The 19,611-nt window shown below is 41.5% G+C and overlaps 1 protein-coding gene across 9 annotated transcripts in view; it reads right to left on the bottom strand.

The window, feature by feature from the left end:
• The window catches only part of CEP135 (centrosomal protein 135), a 79,525-nt gene extending 65,754 nt beyond the window's left edge, over window positions 1-13,771 (bottom strand). For 2 of the 9 annotated variants that reach the window (XM_019928141.3, XM_033857065.2), the window contains exons 1-6: window positions 13,471-13,763; window positions 9,701-9,857; window positions 7,407-7,597; window positions 5,955-6,122; window positions 3,373-3,514; window positions 1,177-1,261 (exon numbers count right to left, since the gene is read on the bottom strand). In XM_019928141.3, the coding sequence (XP_019783700.1) occupies window positions 1,177-1,261; window positions 3,373-3,514; window positions 5,955-6,122; window positions 7,407-7,597; window positions 9,701-9,840 (726 nt within the window). In that variant the 5' untranslated portion in view covers window positions 9,841-9,857; window positions 13,471-13,763. Of the gene's footprint in view, window positions 1-1,176; window positions 1,262-3,372; window positions 3,515-4,311; window positions 5,277-5,954; window positions 6,123-7,406; window positions 7,598-9,455; window positions 9,558-9,700; window positions 9,858-13,470 lie in introns of those variants that run through there. The other 7 variants (XM_019928145.3, XM_019928146.3, XM_073805294.1 and 4 more) reach the window with 7 other exon arrangements.
• Window positions 13,772-19,611: the final 5,840 nt, after the last annotated feature.

The following is a 19,611-nucleotide window of genomic DNA, read 5'->3' as shown; positions in this document are numbered from 1 at the left end:
GAGAGCCTGAGTGTGCATATTGCTCATTTTAAAGGGGTAGAGATAGGAAATTGAGAAAAAGGTGATATCCTGAGAAGGAGGGTCTTATAGTCCAGGGAAAGAGCTTGAAGAGAACAGTAAAATCTGGAATATATGCTGAAAAAAACAGAACAAGTTCAAACAAAAAAAAAAACTGATAGGGAACAGAGTGGACTCAATCAAGATTGATAACCACAATAGATTGGTGGTTTCAATCAGAATGGTCAGGTTATTTTCTCCAAACACCCCAGCCACCTCATGCAGAGATAGTAAAGATTGGTCAGTTTATGTTCATAAAGTACTTGGAAAAAAATATGATGAAAGAATGACTGAACATAAATTGAAAAATATCAATACAATTCATCTCATCTCCATGAAGTAAGTTTTTTGGTTGACATTATAACAATTCCTTTTAACTCCATTTTATCCAAGTAATCTTCAAAGTACTTTATAAACTTAACAGTTACACCAACACATAAGTTACATCTATATTTGTATGTGTAGATTTCTTCACTCCAAAAAAACGTAGTCATGTGCAGAAAATGAAAAACATGTTACCCAATTTAAACTTCAGTAAGCTGTTAAGAAAGAAAGCCTATAATTATCCAAGTCAGAATTTAGCCAAGACGTCAACAGAAAGTAGGAAAGAACAAAGCTTGTTAAAGTTATAATCTAACTCTGCATCTATTAATTCCCCTGCTTCTTCAGAAAACTGTGTTATGGGGTACTAGTGCTTGTAGCAAAAACATGCAACAAATATGGTAACACAGAAAAGTAACTTTCGAAGAGCCTTATATTCAAAATGACAAAATCTATAGTAAGATTAAAAAATTATTTAAAATACCATTACAAAGCATAACACACTTTAATAAAATACCTCCTGAGATGGAAACAGTTAATACGGTTATATTTGGGGAGACAGATGATTCACCTTAAAAAAATCAAAACAAAACAAAAAACTACTATTCACCTCCATGCATAATGAAGGGAATGGACTGAATGCCCTGAAGCCATCTAAGCCATTCCATCTATTAATTCTAAATATTAACAAATTTATGAAAAAGAAGAGCTGTTTTAAAAACTCAGTATCAGTAATATCAAATATAACTTAATTTCACTTACAATCACACCTACTATGCAAGTAAATAAAAATCCTACCTGCTTGTTATAATCTCTCAGTCCACTTTCCATCACTGCTAACTTTTCTTGTAACTGGTAGACTTCTTGCTGAAGTTCTTGAATTCTGAAACACATTTATAACTAATGTCAATATACTTTTGTTAAGAAATACAAAATAACAAGAAATGAAACTAGATGCCTTCTCTTAAAAACCCTCTACTTTTTGTTTCTCAGTGAGGTAGGAGGTGCTGTGCCAAAGGGTTCTGAAGCCACGGCATAGAGTACATCATCTTGCAGATTTAATTTTCCAAGAATAGATAAAACATTGAGTGGTAAATAATTTGAAACTCAGATACATTATGCCTACTACTGCATTTTAATCCTCAGGACAACTCTTCCAGGTACTGTTGCCAATTCTCAGGTTCAGGGAACTAAGCGTCTAGTCCAAAATTCACAATATTATAAAGTGAAATAAGGGACCCTACATGACCCTGTATTTTCTAATGAACTATCCTGCAATCCTAGAAAAAAGAAAAATATTGAGAAATACTACCACTTTCCAAGTAACTACAGTAAAAAACCTACTCCTTTCCAGAACTCGTTAATTCTAAGAGAAACAAGATTTGTCTAAATTATCTGAATTCTGCAACTGCCCAAATGTATTTGTTTTACATCAAACTTTGCCATGCATTAACATAAATATGACACAACCACTTTCATACCGGAAAAATAAAGCCTGAAGCCAGGTCTGCTTTTAAGAGAGGGGCTTCCCTGGCGGCGCAGTGGTTGAGAGTCTGCCTGCCGATGCAGGGGACACGGGTTCGTGGCCTGGTCCAGGAAGATCCCACATGCCACAGAGTGGCTGGGCCCGTGAAGCCATGGCCGCTGAGCCTGCGCATCCGGAGTCTGTGCTCCACAACGGGAGAGGCCACAGCAGTGAGAGGCCCGCATACCGCAAAAAAAAAAAAAAGAGATTTTCCATGGAGTAGGGGTGAGTAAGGCTAAACACTGCTCGTCCCTGCCATTACTGGAACCAACATTTCCTACTAATCTAGGTGTAGGAGAGGAGTATGTATGCAACCACACTTACATATGCACGAATGACTCTGAATACAGTTAAATGTGCACATGCAAATTAAAACAAACAAGATAATCAAGAGACTAATGCTACCTATGATGGTTTGATAGAAAAGAAGAATGAAGAAGAACATTAAGGTGAAAGAAAAAGACAGAAAATGATAACACACGTAGCCCCCAAAAACTTCTTGCATAATACTAACACACTGTCTAAGTCCTAGATTATAACTGTACCATAACACAAAACACGAGGTATTTCATGGGTAAGGTCAGATAACTATATAAATACAGGTACATAATACTGTGGGAGATGAACTGAGCTAAAAGATCCTAATTGGTCCCTCAAACAATGTCTTTTTTTTTTTTTTTGCTATATTGAGATTAATAAAGTAGAAAACTCCCCCATATTCTCTGCATAATCTACAAAGTAAAAAGCTAACTGCACTAACCATTTCCACCAGTGTGTTCCGTACTTTAAACTGTTTCTGCAGCTAAGACCACAGAGGCTGTCACTAGTGCTCTCTCACTCCTCTGTACCTCTTATAATTTTCTTAATGGCATTTTGTGTATTCCTTTGTCTCATCTTTATTATACTGGGTTATAAGCTTCTCAAGAGCTGCAACACCACCTTATTCATCTTTACATCCCCAGAACAGTTACATAGTGCCTTTTCCAGAGAACTTAATGAAGTTTTAATTAAAACAATTTATATCTGATTCCAATTTAAGGAAATATCAACATATACAGCTAGAGAATCATGAAGCAGAATTTCAAAGCCAGTTACAAGTCTACTCATGTCTACTGGTATTTGACAAAAATCTGAAGTTATAAGGAGTCTGTAAAAGATTTACTGGGTGATGAAACTAAATGTCAAAGCAACTCTACTGAAATAGGCTCTAGATGGCACTAAATTGTTTTAAATCAAATATGGACAGAAACATCAGATACATGATCTCTTTGAAATCAAAAGTTTCAAAACAAGTAAAAACCTTCTATATTCAGAATACACTCAGAAAGCATTTACTGAGTGCTTGTGCAAAGTTCTGTGCTAGGCACCAGAGATACACTAGTTAAGAAGACAGAAGCCCTACTATGAACAGACTGAAGGGGAACCAAGTGATCAATTAACTGAAGCCAACAAAGAATTATTTAATGCACCTGTTATCAGCCACTTGCAGGAGGTCTGCAATGTAAGGGTCATCTGGCTGAGGAACTGGATAAGAACTGACTTCAGAGGGAGGGACTGGTTCATCAATTTGCATACGCTGGCGCCTGAAAGCAATACTTCTTTTCTTGCCACCTAAAAAAAGCAAATGTGTATTTCAAAAAAAAAAAAAAAAATTAAAAACAAAACAAAACACTGTCTTAGAATTAAATATTTCAGAAGGTTAGCCTTTTAGTTATAAAGTGTGTCTCTAGCTCATATTACATACGGATAAAATGTTTTCTTCCTTATATATAAATACCCACTTGATCTTTAAACAATGCATTCCTAAAAACCTCAACAAGATATGGTTATAAAACAAGCTTTATTTTCTGCATGCTTGGTACATATGCCCAGATTTAATCCGTTCCTCCAAGAGATGAGGACCAGCCTTCGGCAAGATGAAAGTTGAGTGTGCCTTGTGGTATTCGCTATTATGAGCTCAAGAAATCATCACCAGCAGAAAACTGTCAAACGAGGAGCTTAAGGTAGTGATAACTAAAATAAACATGCTTATTAAGCAATGCCAAAGGAGAAGATAACTGAAACTTTAAGAAGCCAAATCAGGATATAGTGGAATGTATACCCTGAATTAGTATAATTTCTTAAGTAGTAAATTGTCTCAATTATCCTTAAAACTAGCAGGAGTAATTTATTTTTATGGTTAGATATATCTTGCCTTGGTCCAAGCCACATGGATAATTTACCTTTTCCAGTATCTGGCCCAGATTAGACATGTACTTGAAAAACTAATCGACCCTCACAAAGAAAAAACATAACTCTCAACTTTGTCTTCATTAGAACCCTAACAAATTTTTTATACTCCTAATCTTTTGTTTTGAGGATGAAGAAACCGGGTCAAAAGTATTTAAATGACCTGCTTGTATACACACCTGAACAGGTAAACCATTTTCTTCTTCCCTTATCTCCTGGTTTTCCTCCTTGGTTGCTCCTCAGTTTCTTTCAAAGACCCTCTTCTTCCACCTGTGCCTTAAATGCCAATTTTCCTAGGGTCTGTCTTTGGTTCTCCTCTCTTTCCAGTCTACATAATCTTACTAGATAATTCCTACCACATTCAGAGCTTCAATTCTCATGATATTCCAATGATTCCCAAATGTGAATCTCCATCTGGGATCATACTGCTGAGAACAGATCTATATATCCCACTGCATACTAGAAATCTCAGCGTGAATGTCCTGTAGGTATAACATACTCAACACACCCTTTGTGGAGGGTGGACTCCTGTTCTGCTTTCCACATTCTCTACCTTAAGAAATATTACCATCATCCACCCACTCATTCCCTTCTAACAGAAATTTAGGAATTCCTCTACTTCCCAAGTCTACCATATCCAGTCACTAAATTTTAGAGATTACACCTCCTAAATCTCTCTTGAATCTGTCCCACTCTTTTCTCAGAAAATCCTCTTTTTTGTTTTCTTAATCTTCTAGGTACTTCTGAGATCTTCTCCCACATTTCTCCATCTTTTCTGCCTTTGGCTCACGGTCCTCCCTCTCCATCTCATTTCCTGCCATTTCAAATCCCACTGATTCCTCCCCGACCCTGACCCCTCGGTTCACAATTCCTCAACTCCAATGAGTCTCCTCTTCACTCAGCTATAGGCCCACAATAACATGATTACGCCTGGACTTTGTCACTGGTTAGAACTGTGCCAGTGCCCAGATCTTCAACTCTCTTCTGATGGCAATCTTCATTCTGACCAAATTACTTCAGTCTCTACCTAGTCTCATAATTCAGCACTTTCCTACACCTCACTTACTTCCATAATCTTAATCCCATGGTTTAGACATCTCAATGATCTGGTTACTAATACTGGAGATTGTTCCACTGACTTTATGACCAGACAACCACCAACTCTGCATATACCCCATCATTTCTTTTTTCTTGCTTGAGAACTACTGAGCATAAAGCTAAAAAGAGTAAAATAGGGCTTCCCTGGTGGCGCAGTGGTTGAGGGTCCGCCTGTTGATGCAGGGGACGCGGGTTCATGCCCTGGTCTGGGAGGATCCCGCATGCCGCGGAGTGGCTGGGCCCGTGAGCCATGGCCGCTGGGCCTGCGCGTCCGGAGCCTGTGCTCCGCGGCGGGAGAGGCCACAGCAGTCAGAGGCCCGCATACCGCAAAAAAAAAAAAGAGTAAAATAAACTAAGAAATAAGAAAGTACATCATTTCCAAATTCTTTAATGAGTATGAATTACTTTTATAACTGAAATAATAATAATGATAAAAATAATAGAAAAAAGAATTTAAATTAATGATTAAGGAAATAAAACTCTGGGCACTGAAGCCAGACTACTTGTATCTAAGAAGTTATTATTACATAAATTTCTAAGCACATGTATAGAATATAAGCTGGATCTTCAGAAATAAATTTAAAAGTTTTTGTGACTAGCCAAGTACATCTTTTCAAATACTAAAGTCTAAGCATGAAAATCCAAAGTCCCATTTCAGTCAACAGTTCTAATACCTTTAAAATATTACATACGTACAATTTGTTTTGAGAGGCAACAGACTCACCTGGAGTTTGTACTATAGCTTGCAAATTCTTTTCTTGAAGTTGTTGAATTTTTTCATTCTTAGCTTTACTCTCTTTCTCCAAAAGTTTGAGCTTATGAACATATTGATTATTTAGAAATTTCAGATCAGCTGTTTCACGTGCACACTTTTTCAATGTGGTTTTCAACTCTTAAAATGAAAAAGATTCAAAGAGTATTTTACAATCTAGAAATTCTTCCATTTCACAAAATACAAAAAGTCATAGTAATTTGAAAGGCTCCACCTGATTCTCATGTATGCTTTGTTAGAAAGGCTATACCTTTTCTACCACTATTAACAAACTGCAAATAAGTCACTAAGCACAAAAAGGAATTATATTTTTCTTCTGTGGTATGAGCCTAATATAAATCATGACTTTTGATCCAGTAAATTGAATATGAAGCTAAGGGATTATGAATTCATGCCAGGTATCAGACAGGGCTTCCTATTGAATATGAGAAGATTTTATAATAAGTTAGCTATATAATTACCCTTTGCCCAGTACCTTTGAAATCATTCTAATTCTACCTTCCAGATCAAAGACTGGATATTAAAGAATCAGAACGACAGATACATGGCTTTCTCTCAGTTAAGAGAAAAACAAAAGTTATTTCAAGAACATTTCTTCAGTTCCAGCATTTAATATTTTCTACAGCAATTTTTTTAAAAATTTATTTATTTATTTATGGCTGCGTTGGGTCTTTGTTGCTGTGTGCGGGCTTTTCTCTAGTTGCAGCGTGCGGGGGCTACTCTTTGTTGCGGTGTGCGGGCTTCTCCTGTTGCACAGCATGGACTCTAGGCACACAGGCTTCAGCAGTTGTGGCACGTGGGCTTCAGTAGTTGTGGCACATGGGCTCAGTAGTTGTGGTGCACGGGCTTAGTTGCTCTGCGGCATGTGAGATCTTCCCGGACCAGGGCTCAAACCCATGTCCCCTGCATTGCCAAGTGGATTCTTAACCACTGTGCCACCAGGGAGGGCCCTCTACAGCAATTTTAATTCTAAAAATTTAATCCACATAAAGTAAAAATGAATACAGTTATGGAATGCAAATTTACTTTCCTTCTTGGAAACTCTTCAACACACCCTACAATATTTCAAGAGGTGTCAATAGGATGACTATCACATTTTCTAATCAACAGTTTTAAAGGTAGACTAGGCTTTCTTACATATAAAATAAAAAGGGCAAAAATATTGCACTTTAAAAATCACAAAATTTGGGCTTCCCTGGTGGTGCAGTGGTTGAGAGTCCACCTGCCGATGCAGGGGACGCGGGTTCGTGGCCCGGTCCGGGAAGATCCCACATGCGGCAGAGCGGCTGGGCCCATGAGCCATGGCTGCTGAGCCTGTGCGTCCAGAGCCTGTGCTCCGCAACGGGAGAGGCCACAACAGTGAGAGGCCCGCGTATCGCAAAAAAAAAAACCACAATATTTTACCTTTAATGTGTTGGCCTGATTGTTCTCTCAGTTTCATTAATTCCAGGTATAATTCATTATTTTCCTTACTCAATCTTGCATTTTCAAGTTTATAAGGTTCCAATACAAAATCAAAATTGGCACTTTCTTTTTCAGCTTTCACAGCAGATAATTTTGATTTCCGAAGACTTTCTGTTGTATGAACTAGATCACTAATATTCAAGAACAGAAAATGTAAATACAAGGAAACATTCCATTAACTTTTAATAACTAAAAACATATTTGTAAAAAGACTTAAAATAAATGTTAATGTTAAGTGAGCTCAAATCTAAAAACAAACAAACAAAAACAAACACTAGGAGTCTTTCAAGGTACCAGAAAGTACTCAAAAACTTCTCAAAACAGGATTAAAGTTTTTTTTAATATAAATTTATTTTATTTTTGGCTGCATTGGGTCTTCGTTGCTGTGCACAGGCTTTCACTAGTTGCGGTGAGCAGGGGCTACTCTTTGTTGTGGTGCACGGGCTCTAGGCACGTGAGCTTCAGTAGTTGTGGCACGTGGGATCAGTAGTTATGGCCTGCGGGCTCTAGAGCGCGGGCTTAGTAGTTATGGCCCGTGGGCTCAGTCACTCCGCGGCATGTGGGCTCTTCCCAGACCAGGAATCGAACCTGTGCCCCCTGCATTGGCAGGCGGATTCTTAACCACTGAGCCACCAGTGAAGTCCCAAAACAAGATTAATTAAAAGTTATGAAACAGGCTTCCCTGGTGGCACAGTGGTTGGGAGTCCGCCTGCCAATGCTGGGGACACGGGTTCATGCCCTGGTCTGGGAGGATCCCATGTGCCGCAGAGCGGCTGGGCTCGGGAGCCATGGCCGCTGGGCCTGCGCGTCCGGAGCCTGTGCTCCACAGCGGAAGAGGCCACAACAGTGAGAGGCCCACATACCGCAAAAAAAAAAAAAAAAGTTATGAAACATACACACAGGCAGAATCATCTTTCAATCTCCCCTCTAACTTACCCCCCATGTCTAATTAGTCACCTAATCTGGTGGAATCTGTGAAACTTATTTGTTCATTCAGCAAACATTTACTGAATACCTGCTATATGCTGTGTCAGGGACGCAACAAATAATGAGTCAGTTCCCGACCTCTAAGAACACAGACCACTGGAATATTCATTCCATCAACATTTATTTACAGGGCACATGGTAAAGAACCCACTATCACGGATCTTATATTCTACTAACAATTTGTCAAAAGTTATAATACTATGTGATAACCTCAACAAATATTTCAGTGCCAACAATGTGTTCAGCCTGTTCTAGGTATGCCAGTTATAAAGTCAGTCTCTAGTCTCATGGAGTTTGCATTCTATCGGGAAGATAAAACAAGTTTCCAACAATGATAATAGCTAATAACATGCAGCAGATGTGACAGAGTCCTGCAGGCCATATGGCTAACTGAACATAAGGGCAAGGCAGGAGGGAGAGGAGAAAGGGACTTTATAGGCAGATAGAATAGCATATGGAGAGACCAAGGAAGAAAGTGAACACATGTTTAGGAGCTTCAGGTGGTTAATACAGGGGAGATAAAGGTGTACGAGTATAAAATCACTGTGGAAAAAGTTTGTCAGTTTCCTGAAAAGTTAAATATACTTCTACCCTATAACTCCGAATTGTCGATCTAGTACTCGATCATGAAGGATTCTGCAGGCCATGCTAAAGACCATAAAGTATCTTTCATCCATTCTCTCCTTTCCATCATCATCACTTATAGTCCTACTGCAAAAGCCTCCTAGGCCACTTCCCTGCTCTAGTCTCAAATCACAGTAGTAGAATTCATGTGGAAAAGAACAAAAATCACAAAGACTCTTTCAGTTAAAGTAACAAGTAACAGCTAAAGTCATGGTCAACCACATTAGAGAAACATTATAAATGTAACAGTAATTAGAGACCAGTGACTAACATAATGTCAACTATATTTCAATAAAAAATTAATGATCAGTGAATAAAGCAGTTACAGAACTCTCAACTAGATCAGAAAATCACATTAAAAATTGTACTTTTACTCACAGACAAAACCTGCAGAAACATTCACTCTGAATAGTATAGTGTGAATGGTGACCCTAGAGTTTTGCAATGTGGAGGCCCTGAATGACGACAGCAGAGTAGAATCTAAGAAGAATAGAGAAACTTCAGATGACTTAAGGACTTTTAAAAAATCTACCCATTTCTCTACTGAAGGATAAAGTTCAATCAGAAACTAGATAAATGGGATTAAGGATCACACAGGTTTAGAACCGTATTTTCATCTTTACCTGAAAAGTTTTTCTACCAAAGGTAAACACTCCACTGTCAGAGTCTGTCGGTATCCCAACTGATCCAATCTTTTCCTAATATTAATATATTTTCTTTCTGCAGCTGTAGTCATCTTGTCTTCCAAACTGGTTTTATTCATTTCCAAAAGTTAAAATCCTAAAAGAAAAGAATGAAACATCATTCTGTTATCAGCTATTATTATTGTTTCACGTTAAGAAGAAAAGAATCTTTTAATATGAAGCACTTATTCTTTGTTTCTTTTCAGGTAGGCAGTCTTCTGGAATATTTAGATTGATTTAAATCCAATGTTTATGATATTCACATTGCTGCATTAAAATAAACATCTCCTCATAAGCCTATACAGAAAAGTTAAAACAGGGACTTCCCTGGTGGTGCAGTCGTTAAGAATCCGCCTGCCAATGCAGGGCACATGGGTTCGAGCCCTGGTCCAGGAAGATCCCACATGTCGCGGAGCAACTAAACCCCTGTGCCACAACTACTGAGCCCGCGTGCCACAACTACTGAAGCCTGTACGCCTAGAGCCCGTGCTTCACAACAAAGAGAAACCACCGCAACGAGAAGCCCACGCACCACAACGAAGAGTAGCCCCCGCTTGCTGCAACTAGAGAAAGCCCACGTGCGGCAACGAAGACCCAATGCAGCAAAAAATAAATAAATAATTTTTTTAAAACAAGTTAAAACAATAAAGCTTCTAGAAAAAAAAAATATTTTCCCAAGCCTGAGACAGGCAAAGAATACTTAGAAAAGCCTCTTTTAACAGCATTAAATACAAAGGAAAAACTTGATAAACTGGATTTCTTTAAATTGAAAAGTCTGCTCATCAAAATATGCCCTTTTATTTGACAAAAACAAAAGAGGAGAAAAATATTCGTAATATCTAACAAAGGATTTGTATATGGGATAAAGAACCCTTACAATTCAATAATAAAGACAACCCAATAAGAAAATGGGCTAAGACTTGCAAAAGATACCTGAATGGGAATAATCATATGAAAAGTTGCTTAATACCATTAGACATCAGGGAAATTGAAACCACAATGAGATACAATTATGCCCATACTAGAATGGCTAAAATTAAAGGTACAATATCAAATGTCATTAAGGACTTGGAGTAACAGGAATCTTCACATTGCTGACAGGAGTGTAAAATCTCTGTGGAAAAAGCCTGGTAACTTCTTATAAAGTTAAACATACTTCTATCCTATGACTCTCTAATTCTATTCCAAGGTATTTACTCAAGGAAATGAAAATAAGCATCTACAAAGAGACTCTACAAGAATATTCGAAGCAGCTTTATTCATAATAGCCCCAAACTGCAAACAACCTATTTATCCACCAATAGAGGAAAGATGTTACATAACATACATATACTGTATGATTCCATTTATATGAAGTTCAAGAACAGGCAAAATTAAACTATGTGCACAGAAATGAGAACAGCAGTGGCCTAGGGCTATGCGGGTGTGAGGAGAGCCTGACTGGAAGGGCTACAAGGGAACTTTCTGAGGTAATGAAAATATTGTGTTGATGGGGACAGACGTCACACCAGTGTATACATTTATCAAAGCTTTTCAAATAGCACACTTAAGATCTGTGCATTTCACCATGTAAATTTTACTTAGTTTAGAAAGAAAAAAAGACACAAACGCATAAGCATCTCTGTACATGTTTTTATCCTTGTCTTTTTAAATATTTATGAATATATTATCTATCAACCTGCCCTAAAATGGAGTCATTCAAAAATCACTTCTTGGGCTTCCCTGGTGGCACAGTGGTTGAGAGTCCGCCTGCCGATGCAGGGGACACGGGTTCGTGCCCCGGTCCGGGAAGATCCCACATGCCGCGGAGCGGCTGGGCCCGTGAGCCATGGCCGCTGAGGCTGCATGTCCGGAGCCTGTGCTCCGCAACGGGAGAGGCCACGGCAGTGAGAGGCCCAAGTACCGCAAAAAAAAAAAAAATCACTTCTTTAGAAAAATGTGCTCTTTTCTAATTTTGCCAGGTAAATATGGTCCTAATACTCGTATTTCTAAACCAAATAAAAACTCTGTTATATATCTCTACTGTTCACAATTTATAAAACATGCAAGTATATGAATACATGAAAAATTTGGTCCTCACAACCACCCTGTGAGGGAGACAGGGAGCAGGACACCCTCCCTGTTCAAAGATGAGGTAAGACTGCCTCAAGAGAGTAACTTTCGGGACTTCCCTGGTGGCGCAGTGGTTAAGAATCCGCCTGTCAATGCAGGGGACACGAGTTGGAGCCCTGGTCCGGGAAGATCCCACATGCCGCGGAACAACGAAGCCCGCGTGCCACAACTAATAAGCCTGCGAGCCACAACTACTGAGCCCGTGCACCTAGAGCCCATGCTCCGCAACAAGAGAAGCCCACGCACCACAACGAAGAGCAGCCCCCGCTCTCCGCAACTAGAGAAAGCCCGCGCGCAGCAATGAAGACCCAAGGCAGCCAATAAATAAATAAAAAGAGTAACTATATTCCCAAACCACAAGGCCACGAAGTAGGTGGGCATTCAGGTCCCCTGAGTCCTGATCCAGCACTCTGGTTTCTGTACTATGCTGCCTCAACTTATCAAATCACTAAATTAGTACCTCTCCTTGATTACTCCTTTCTACAAATCTTTCCTTCTCCACACTCTTGCTAGCCTTTTCTTTGAATGGAGTCCCCATTCTATACTAGGTTCTTTCTAGGTTCCTTCCACAAGAGGGACCTGACTGATGCAGGGTGTTCTAGAAAAAGTCCTGGAGACATCAGAAATTCACCGGTCAAACCAAGAACTAGTAGGGCCTCAACATTCAAACATGTCTCCATTTTGTCTGGTACCCACCTTGGTTACCCAGAAATAATACTTCCTCACATCCTTCTGAGAGAGAGGGAGAATATGAATATGAATCAAAAAATCATCCACACACAGGACAGATGAAAAAGATTAAAATCCTCCCAACAAGGACAAAAAACACGTATTACGCTTTCCCCACCCATAGGCTGCTGTCCTCCACCACCGCCCCCATCTCCATTACCCAAACACTGTGGCTATACTGAAAATTTCTAGCAAAACAACATAAAAGGTAAGGTTTGGAGGTCTTCCACACATACGTGTTTAGAACCAGCCACTTGCTTAACTCTGGGGGGTTGACGTCTGAAAGCCAGTACATCTTATTTTTACAAAAATATCCTGTGCGTACATATGCACAGGGGCCAAAAAAACAAAACATAACAAACCCCCAAACCAACCTTAACTGAGTTTATCTCGGGAATCCTCACTCATTTCAGAGAGTGGAAGCAAGAGGGGATGTTTACTAAGGTGCTGGCCAAGGGTTAATAAACGACTCTCGTCCTACGCTTTGGGGCACTTTTGTTTTTACAAAGAGCCTGTATGATTCTTATATGAAAAGAGCATTTTAACTTTTAAATCAACCCATCAGTCAGTAGAAGGCGGGTCCGCGGGGGCCGCACAGACGCTCGCGGCGAGAGGGTTAGGAGGAAACAGGGGGCTCCCGCGGCCCCAGGCCGACCTCTGGGCCGCAGCTCCGCAGTCGGGTGTTGAAGGGAAGGGGTGTCAGCAGCGGGGCGGCGGGGAGTCTCCGCGCCCCGTCCGCCAGCCCGCCCGGGCCCCACTTCCTCCCAAGGTTGCGCGGCCTCTCTCCCGGCCGCGCCCCGGCCCGCCGGGACCGCCCGGGAGGCGGAGGCACTGCCCAGCTCGGCCCTTCCGCCCCGCGCCGCGCTCACCCGCAGACCCGGCCGCTGCTCCCTCCGCCTGCGGTCGCATTCTCTCTCGCGCCTCGCCTCCCTTGCTGGCTCCTTCCGCCCCAGACACCGGTTCCGGCTCCAGGACAGTTTGAAAATGGCGCGGAGAGACTATCGGGGCCGGCGCGGAGGAGGCGCCGCGGTTGCCTCGGTAACGGGAGCGGCAGTCGTTTCGCCGCGCGCGGCGGGGACGCGCCCGACAGAGATGGCGACGCTAGGCCCGGCCCGGAAACGCAACGGCCCGCACGGCGCGACGCCGCGGCACCCCTAGCGGCGGGCGAACCCCGAACCTCAGCGGGCGCCAGAAACTGTGTCATCCTCTCCGTCGTGTGCCTTAACCTTCTGGACGCGGGGTTGAAACCCTGCCCAGCCCTGGTCCCTGCTGCGGATTGGCCTTCACCTGCTAGGGGGACGCCTACTCACCACGTAAACTCCAGCTTAAATAGCCGGTTGTCTGTGCAACTTTCCCTGAGAACCACCCACACCCACGTCCCCGATGCGTAGATCCTTATATTATATTCATCCCATTATGATGAGTATAATATCACTATGTTTTGATCCCATGAGTTATAACTCATCCCGTCAAAAGGTAATTATTTGTTTATATGTCTCTCCCTGCCTCCTCCAATTTTGAATTCCTTGAGTCAAGATTATTTTACTCAGCTAGTTTCTCTGGCACCGACCGCAGTAAACATGTGTGAATGAAATTACATTTAAATCAACTGGTTATAGAGAGCCTGCTCATATATAGAAAACACATGGTCAAATCCTAGAATTCCATTTCTCGCGTGAAAACTTCTAGATGATCAGAGAGAAGCTTATTTCCTCCTTTCTATTTACTACTCTCTCAAGTAGGACTTCCGTTCTGAAAATGTACCTAATCTTTGGGTATCACCTAACTGCTCTGTGGGTTGTGAATACTTTGTACTCATTCATATATTGCTTTAACCATTTTCATTGTGTGTGCCTTGTCTGTTTTCCCACGTGCTTTAATAAGTTGTTTTATGAATTGTGGGGCAATCCTGTTGGGGCCACCCTCAAACCTGATAACTGGGGGGAAGGAGAGCCAGATGCAGAGAGAAAAAAAAATAACCTTTCACTGAAAGTGCGCTTACAAACCAAAAACAATGAAGAAATCTAATGCTAACAAGGATAGCCAACAAAATAAAACATCAAAACATGAATTCTCTCTAGATGAAATGAAAGAGTCTGATGAAGCCTTTAAAATGAATATGTGTAAGGTGATCTAGATCGAAGTTTCTCGACCTTGGCACTTTTGACATTTTGGGCTGAATAATTCTTTGTTTTAGAGGGCTTGTCCTGTGTATTGTAGAATGTTTAATAACATTCTTGGCTTCTACCCACTAGATGCCAGTAGCATCCCCCAAGTTGTGACAACCAAAAATCTCTCCAGACATTGCCAGCTGTCCCTTGGGAGGATAAATCACTCCTGGTTGAGAACCACTGGTCTAGGTAGATGGAAGGAATAACAGCCATTAGAAAGAACAAGAATTGTTAAATGAAACAAGAACAGATGCATATGAAAGGGAGTCAATCAGAAAAATTGGAAATTAAAAATACGGTCATCAAATTTTTTTTTACATTACGTGGGATGAACTGTAGATTAGTGAAAAGAATTAGAAAATTTACCTATAACCTAGTGCAAAGGAATATATTTAGAAAGCAATAAAGAAATACAAATAATAGCTTGAGAGACTCAAAGAAGGTCCCAGAGCTATGAAAGGCAGACGCCCCCCGCAAAGGTGTCTACACCCAAATTTCTGGAACCTATGAATATTACATGGCAAGAGGGATTTTCCAGACATAATTAAGGTCGTTAAAGGCCTTAAAACCGGGAGATTGTCCTGGATATTCCAGGTGGGCCCAATGCATTTGCACAAACCCTTAAAAACAGACAAGTGTGAGCAGGACTTGACGGCTGTTGGGGGTTTGAAGATGGAGGGTGCAGTGTGATGAGGAATGCGGGGATCCTAGGACAGCTGAGGGAGGCTAAGAGCCTGCAGAGTATCATGAACCTCAGCCCTCCAGGAGCAAGGAATGGAATTCCTGCCAACAACCTAAGTGAATGTGGAAGCAGATTTCCTCCTTTATTCTCCTACCTTGAGATAAAAGCCAGGCTACTGACACCTTGATTTTGGCAGCAGGGCCTACCTAGACTTCTGACCTACAGAACTATGAGATAATCAATTTGTATTGTCTTAAGCTGCTACGTTTATGGTGACTTGTTACAGTAGGAAGAGAAAAACTAAGTCAGCAAAGAAGCAATGTTTGAAGAGATAATCGCTAAGAATTTTCCAGAACTGAATCAAGGTACAAATCTTCAGATAAAAATTTTGCATCATTTCAATTAAAGATGGCAGATTAAATGTACACATTAGCTTCAGCCTTCCTCTCGCCCTCCCTCCCTCCTTCATCCTTTTAAAATGACAGTAAAGGTACTTTCATTAATTAATTTATTTTTGGCTGTGTTGGGTCTCCGTTGCTGCGCATGGGCTTTCTCTAGTGGCGGCGAGCGGGGGCTACTCTTCGTTGCGGTGTGCGAGCTTCTCATTGCGGCCGGAGCACGGGCTCTAGGTGCGCGGGCTTCAGTAGTTGTTGCACACAGGCTCAGCAGTTGTGGCGCATGGGCTCAGTTGCTCCGCGGCATGTGGGATCTTCCTGGACCAGGGCTCGAACCCATTTCCCCTCATTGGCAGGCCGATTCGTTGTGGTGTGCGGACTTCTCATTGCAGTGGTTTCTCTTGTGGAGCATGGGCTCTAGGCGCATGGGCTTCAGTAGTTGTGGCTCTTGGGCTCTAGAGCGCAGGCTCAGTAGTTGTGGCTCGAGGGCTTAGTTGCTCCGCGGCATGTGGGATCTTCCCTGACCAGAGACCGAACCCTTGTCCCCTGCATTGGCAGGTGGATTCTTAACCACTGTGCCACCAGGGAAGTCCAAAAGTACTTTTTAAAAGCCTTTAGAACCAAGAGAATAGTGGAGGAGACAAGATCAGTAAAATTTGGGGACTGGCAAGCAGTTGGACAGCAGAAAACAGACTTCTCAGCCTTGAAAAATCTGAATCCCAAACAGCAGTGGTAAAAGCTAAGAAGTAAGCTAACTACTCTGCAGAAGCCCCAAAGGCCCAGGAACTGGTAGTATCAGGTAGCCCTGAGGGGGCTAACAGCAGCAGACTTGTTCTTGGTAGTTTCCTACTGTCTTGCTCTGTAGGCAACCTGGAGCTAGTTCCATGTAGCTCCACCTTCATCAGGAGTAGATGCTTTGCCCCCTCACCTTCATTACTTCATTACAGGTCCCCCAGCAGGATGGATCAGATGCAGGCTGAGCAAACTCTGTGGGTACAGACAGGAATTATTCATGCCGGCCCTCAGCAAGCTATTTGCTGGCTGCTATCAATGTGGGGTGCTCTCCAGATAGTAATGAGAAAGACAACTGAGAAAGCTCCTAGACACAGTGATATACACGCACAGACTAACCTGTCTCCCAGAAGCTCCTTGGCACTTGCTTGTTCAGTGTGTGGGGCTGTGGAAGGCAGGGATTTCCTAGGCTCTGGGCTTTGATATTGATTCTGTTAAGTCCATCTGATCCCTCCCCTACTTTCACTCCCTGTATTAGTTTCCCGGCTGCCATTATAAATGATCACAAACTGGGTGGCTTACCACGACAGAAATGTAACCTCTCACGGCTCTGGAGGCCAGAAGTCCATGTGTGTCTTTTATAAAGGCACTTATCATTGGATTTAGGGCCCACCCAGATAATCCAGATGATCTCTTCATCTCAAGGTCCTTAACTTTTCACATCTGCTAAGATCCTTTTTCCAAATAAGGTAACATTTGCTGGTCATGGGAATTAGGATGTAGACATGTCTCTTGGGGGGGCTACCATTCAACCCACCACACTCCCCTAGTTTTTGACATTTTTATTTAGTCTGGGTGAGGGGAAAGACAAAATACCATGTCATGTATTCTACAGAGCCTCACACTTGCGTAAGGTTTTTCATCTTTTGTTTCCTTCCTTTCTTCCTCCCTCACTCTCTCCCTTTCTGCTTCACTTAAAAGCTGAGAACTTTCTATATTTGCTTATTTGTTTAGTTATGGCTGAGGTGGGAGAGGGATGGAGAGGGCTGTCCAGGTAAAAGTGAAAGAATTCAGTGAAGTATAAAAGCATTATTCTGTCATTGCTGTATAGTGAAATAGAGCAGCCCAGCAAAATAAGAGATAGCATCTCAATGGAAGTGAGATTATAAAGCCAGACTATAGGGCAAATATCACATATTATCAAATACATATTTTTAAACATTAGATCACATTCAGAGTGACTAGATGCTGAGTTTCCAAGAAGCAAAACGAAATTGCATCTGACTGAGTGAACAGCAGAATCTCATCTTGCATCTCAATTTCCCCTGGGGAGCATAAATAAAATAGTGGGTAAAACTGCCTAGATTATTCAAATTGTGCTTTTTCCTTTCTTCCTATTTTTATAGTTCTTGGCTGAGAGCATTTTGCTGAATTTAAATGAGTGCTTTGTGTTAGAACTTTATATATTGTTATGGGTTGAATTGTGTCCTCCCCAAAATTCATATATTGAAGTCCTAGCCCCCTCAGAATGTGACCTTATTTGGAAATTGGGTCATTGCAGATATAATTGATTAAGATGAATTCATATTGGTGTAGGATGGGCCCCTAATCCAATATGCCTGGTGTCCTTATAAAAAGAACACACTATGTAAAGAGAAAGAGACACATACAGAGAAAAGACAATATGAAGACAGGGAGAATGCTGTCTACAAGGAATGCCGAATATTGCCAACAAACCACAAGTTAGGAGAGCAGCATGAAGCAGATCCTCCCTCACAGCTCTCAGAAGGAACCAGCCCTGCCAACACATTTATCTCAGATTTCTAGCCTCCAGACAATAAATTTCTGTTGTTTGAGCAACCCAATTTATGCTACTTTGTTCCTGCTGTCTTAGCACACTAATACATATATGTTTAACTACCAGTTGATGGCACAGAATAACTGTCTCAGGAATTCATAAAAGAAAAAAAATCCTTTGAGGAAAAGGACAACCAAAATTTCATGGATCAGATGGAACTTGGAGTTGAACCTTGAAACAATTAGAACTTAGATGTATAGAGAACAGGAACAGACCACTTCCAAGCCCTCTCTTTGTGGCTGTTGGCAGCATGGCTTAGTTTCTTCCCATGTGGGTCTCTCTGTAGGGCAGCAGGAGTGTCCTCACATCATGGCAGCTGGCTTGCCACCAGAGAGAGAGAGGTCAAGGAGGAATCTGCACTGCCTTTTATGACAGTCTCCGAAAGCACCCACAGTCACTTCTTCCATTTTCATCATCATCGTCACCATCATCGTCATCACCATCATCGTTGTCGTCATCATCATCACATCATCATGTATTCCATGGTAGCAAGCCACTAAGCCAGCCTATACTCAAGAGGAGGGGAATTATACCCCACCTACTGAATGGAGCAGTGTCAAACAATTTGTGGATATCTCTTAAAACCATCACATTCCCAATAGAGGATGAAACCAGGTCAACAGGGGTAGGTTTAAACCAGACGATACATAGAGATATGTTGGTACATCTGCCTGACTGCCAGCAGCCCGAAGATGCTTATTTGCTAGTCCTTGGCTTGGTGTCTCTGAGACTCAATTATTTGCTGTCTCCCTTAGAAGGAATTGACAAAGAAAGGGAATTGGATCCTTCTAGCTGAGCCACTAAAGCTGATTTAATTGGAGTAAGGATTTGTCAAGCAAAGGGAGCAAATGTGAATTAGATATTAGGTTACTGGGCTGAAGAAAAGTTCACAGTTCAGATTCAGGGTGAAATAGATGATAGTATCTGGAAGTCAGGTCCCCACCAGAATCAATGCTGGGTACTTAATCCCTCCAACCACACTAGCTTAAACGGACTTGAGCAGGCTCTCCCATCCAAGAAGCCACTTCTCAATAAAGTAGGGAACATCTGGGAACTAGAAATGTCTATCTGTGCTTGACTGCTCCTTTAAATCCAGTGTGCAGTTTAACTCTATGGGGTCCCCTTGTCCTGGGCTTCCTGATGGAAATGTGTTCTTGAAGAGAACCAGTCCT

The sequence above is a fragment of the Tursiops truncatus genome, chromosome 5 (assembly GCF_011762595.2).
Source record: "Tursiops truncatus isolate mTurTru1 chromosome 5, mTurTru1.mat.Y, whole genome shotgun sequence".
Taxonomy (NCBI): domain Eukaryota; kingdom Metazoa; phylum Chordata; class Mammalia; order Artiodactyla; family Delphinidae; genus Tursiops; species Tursiops truncatus.
The sequence above is the reverse complement of the archived record's forward strand: the minus strand, read 5'-3'. Positions and strand labels throughout refer to the sequence as shown.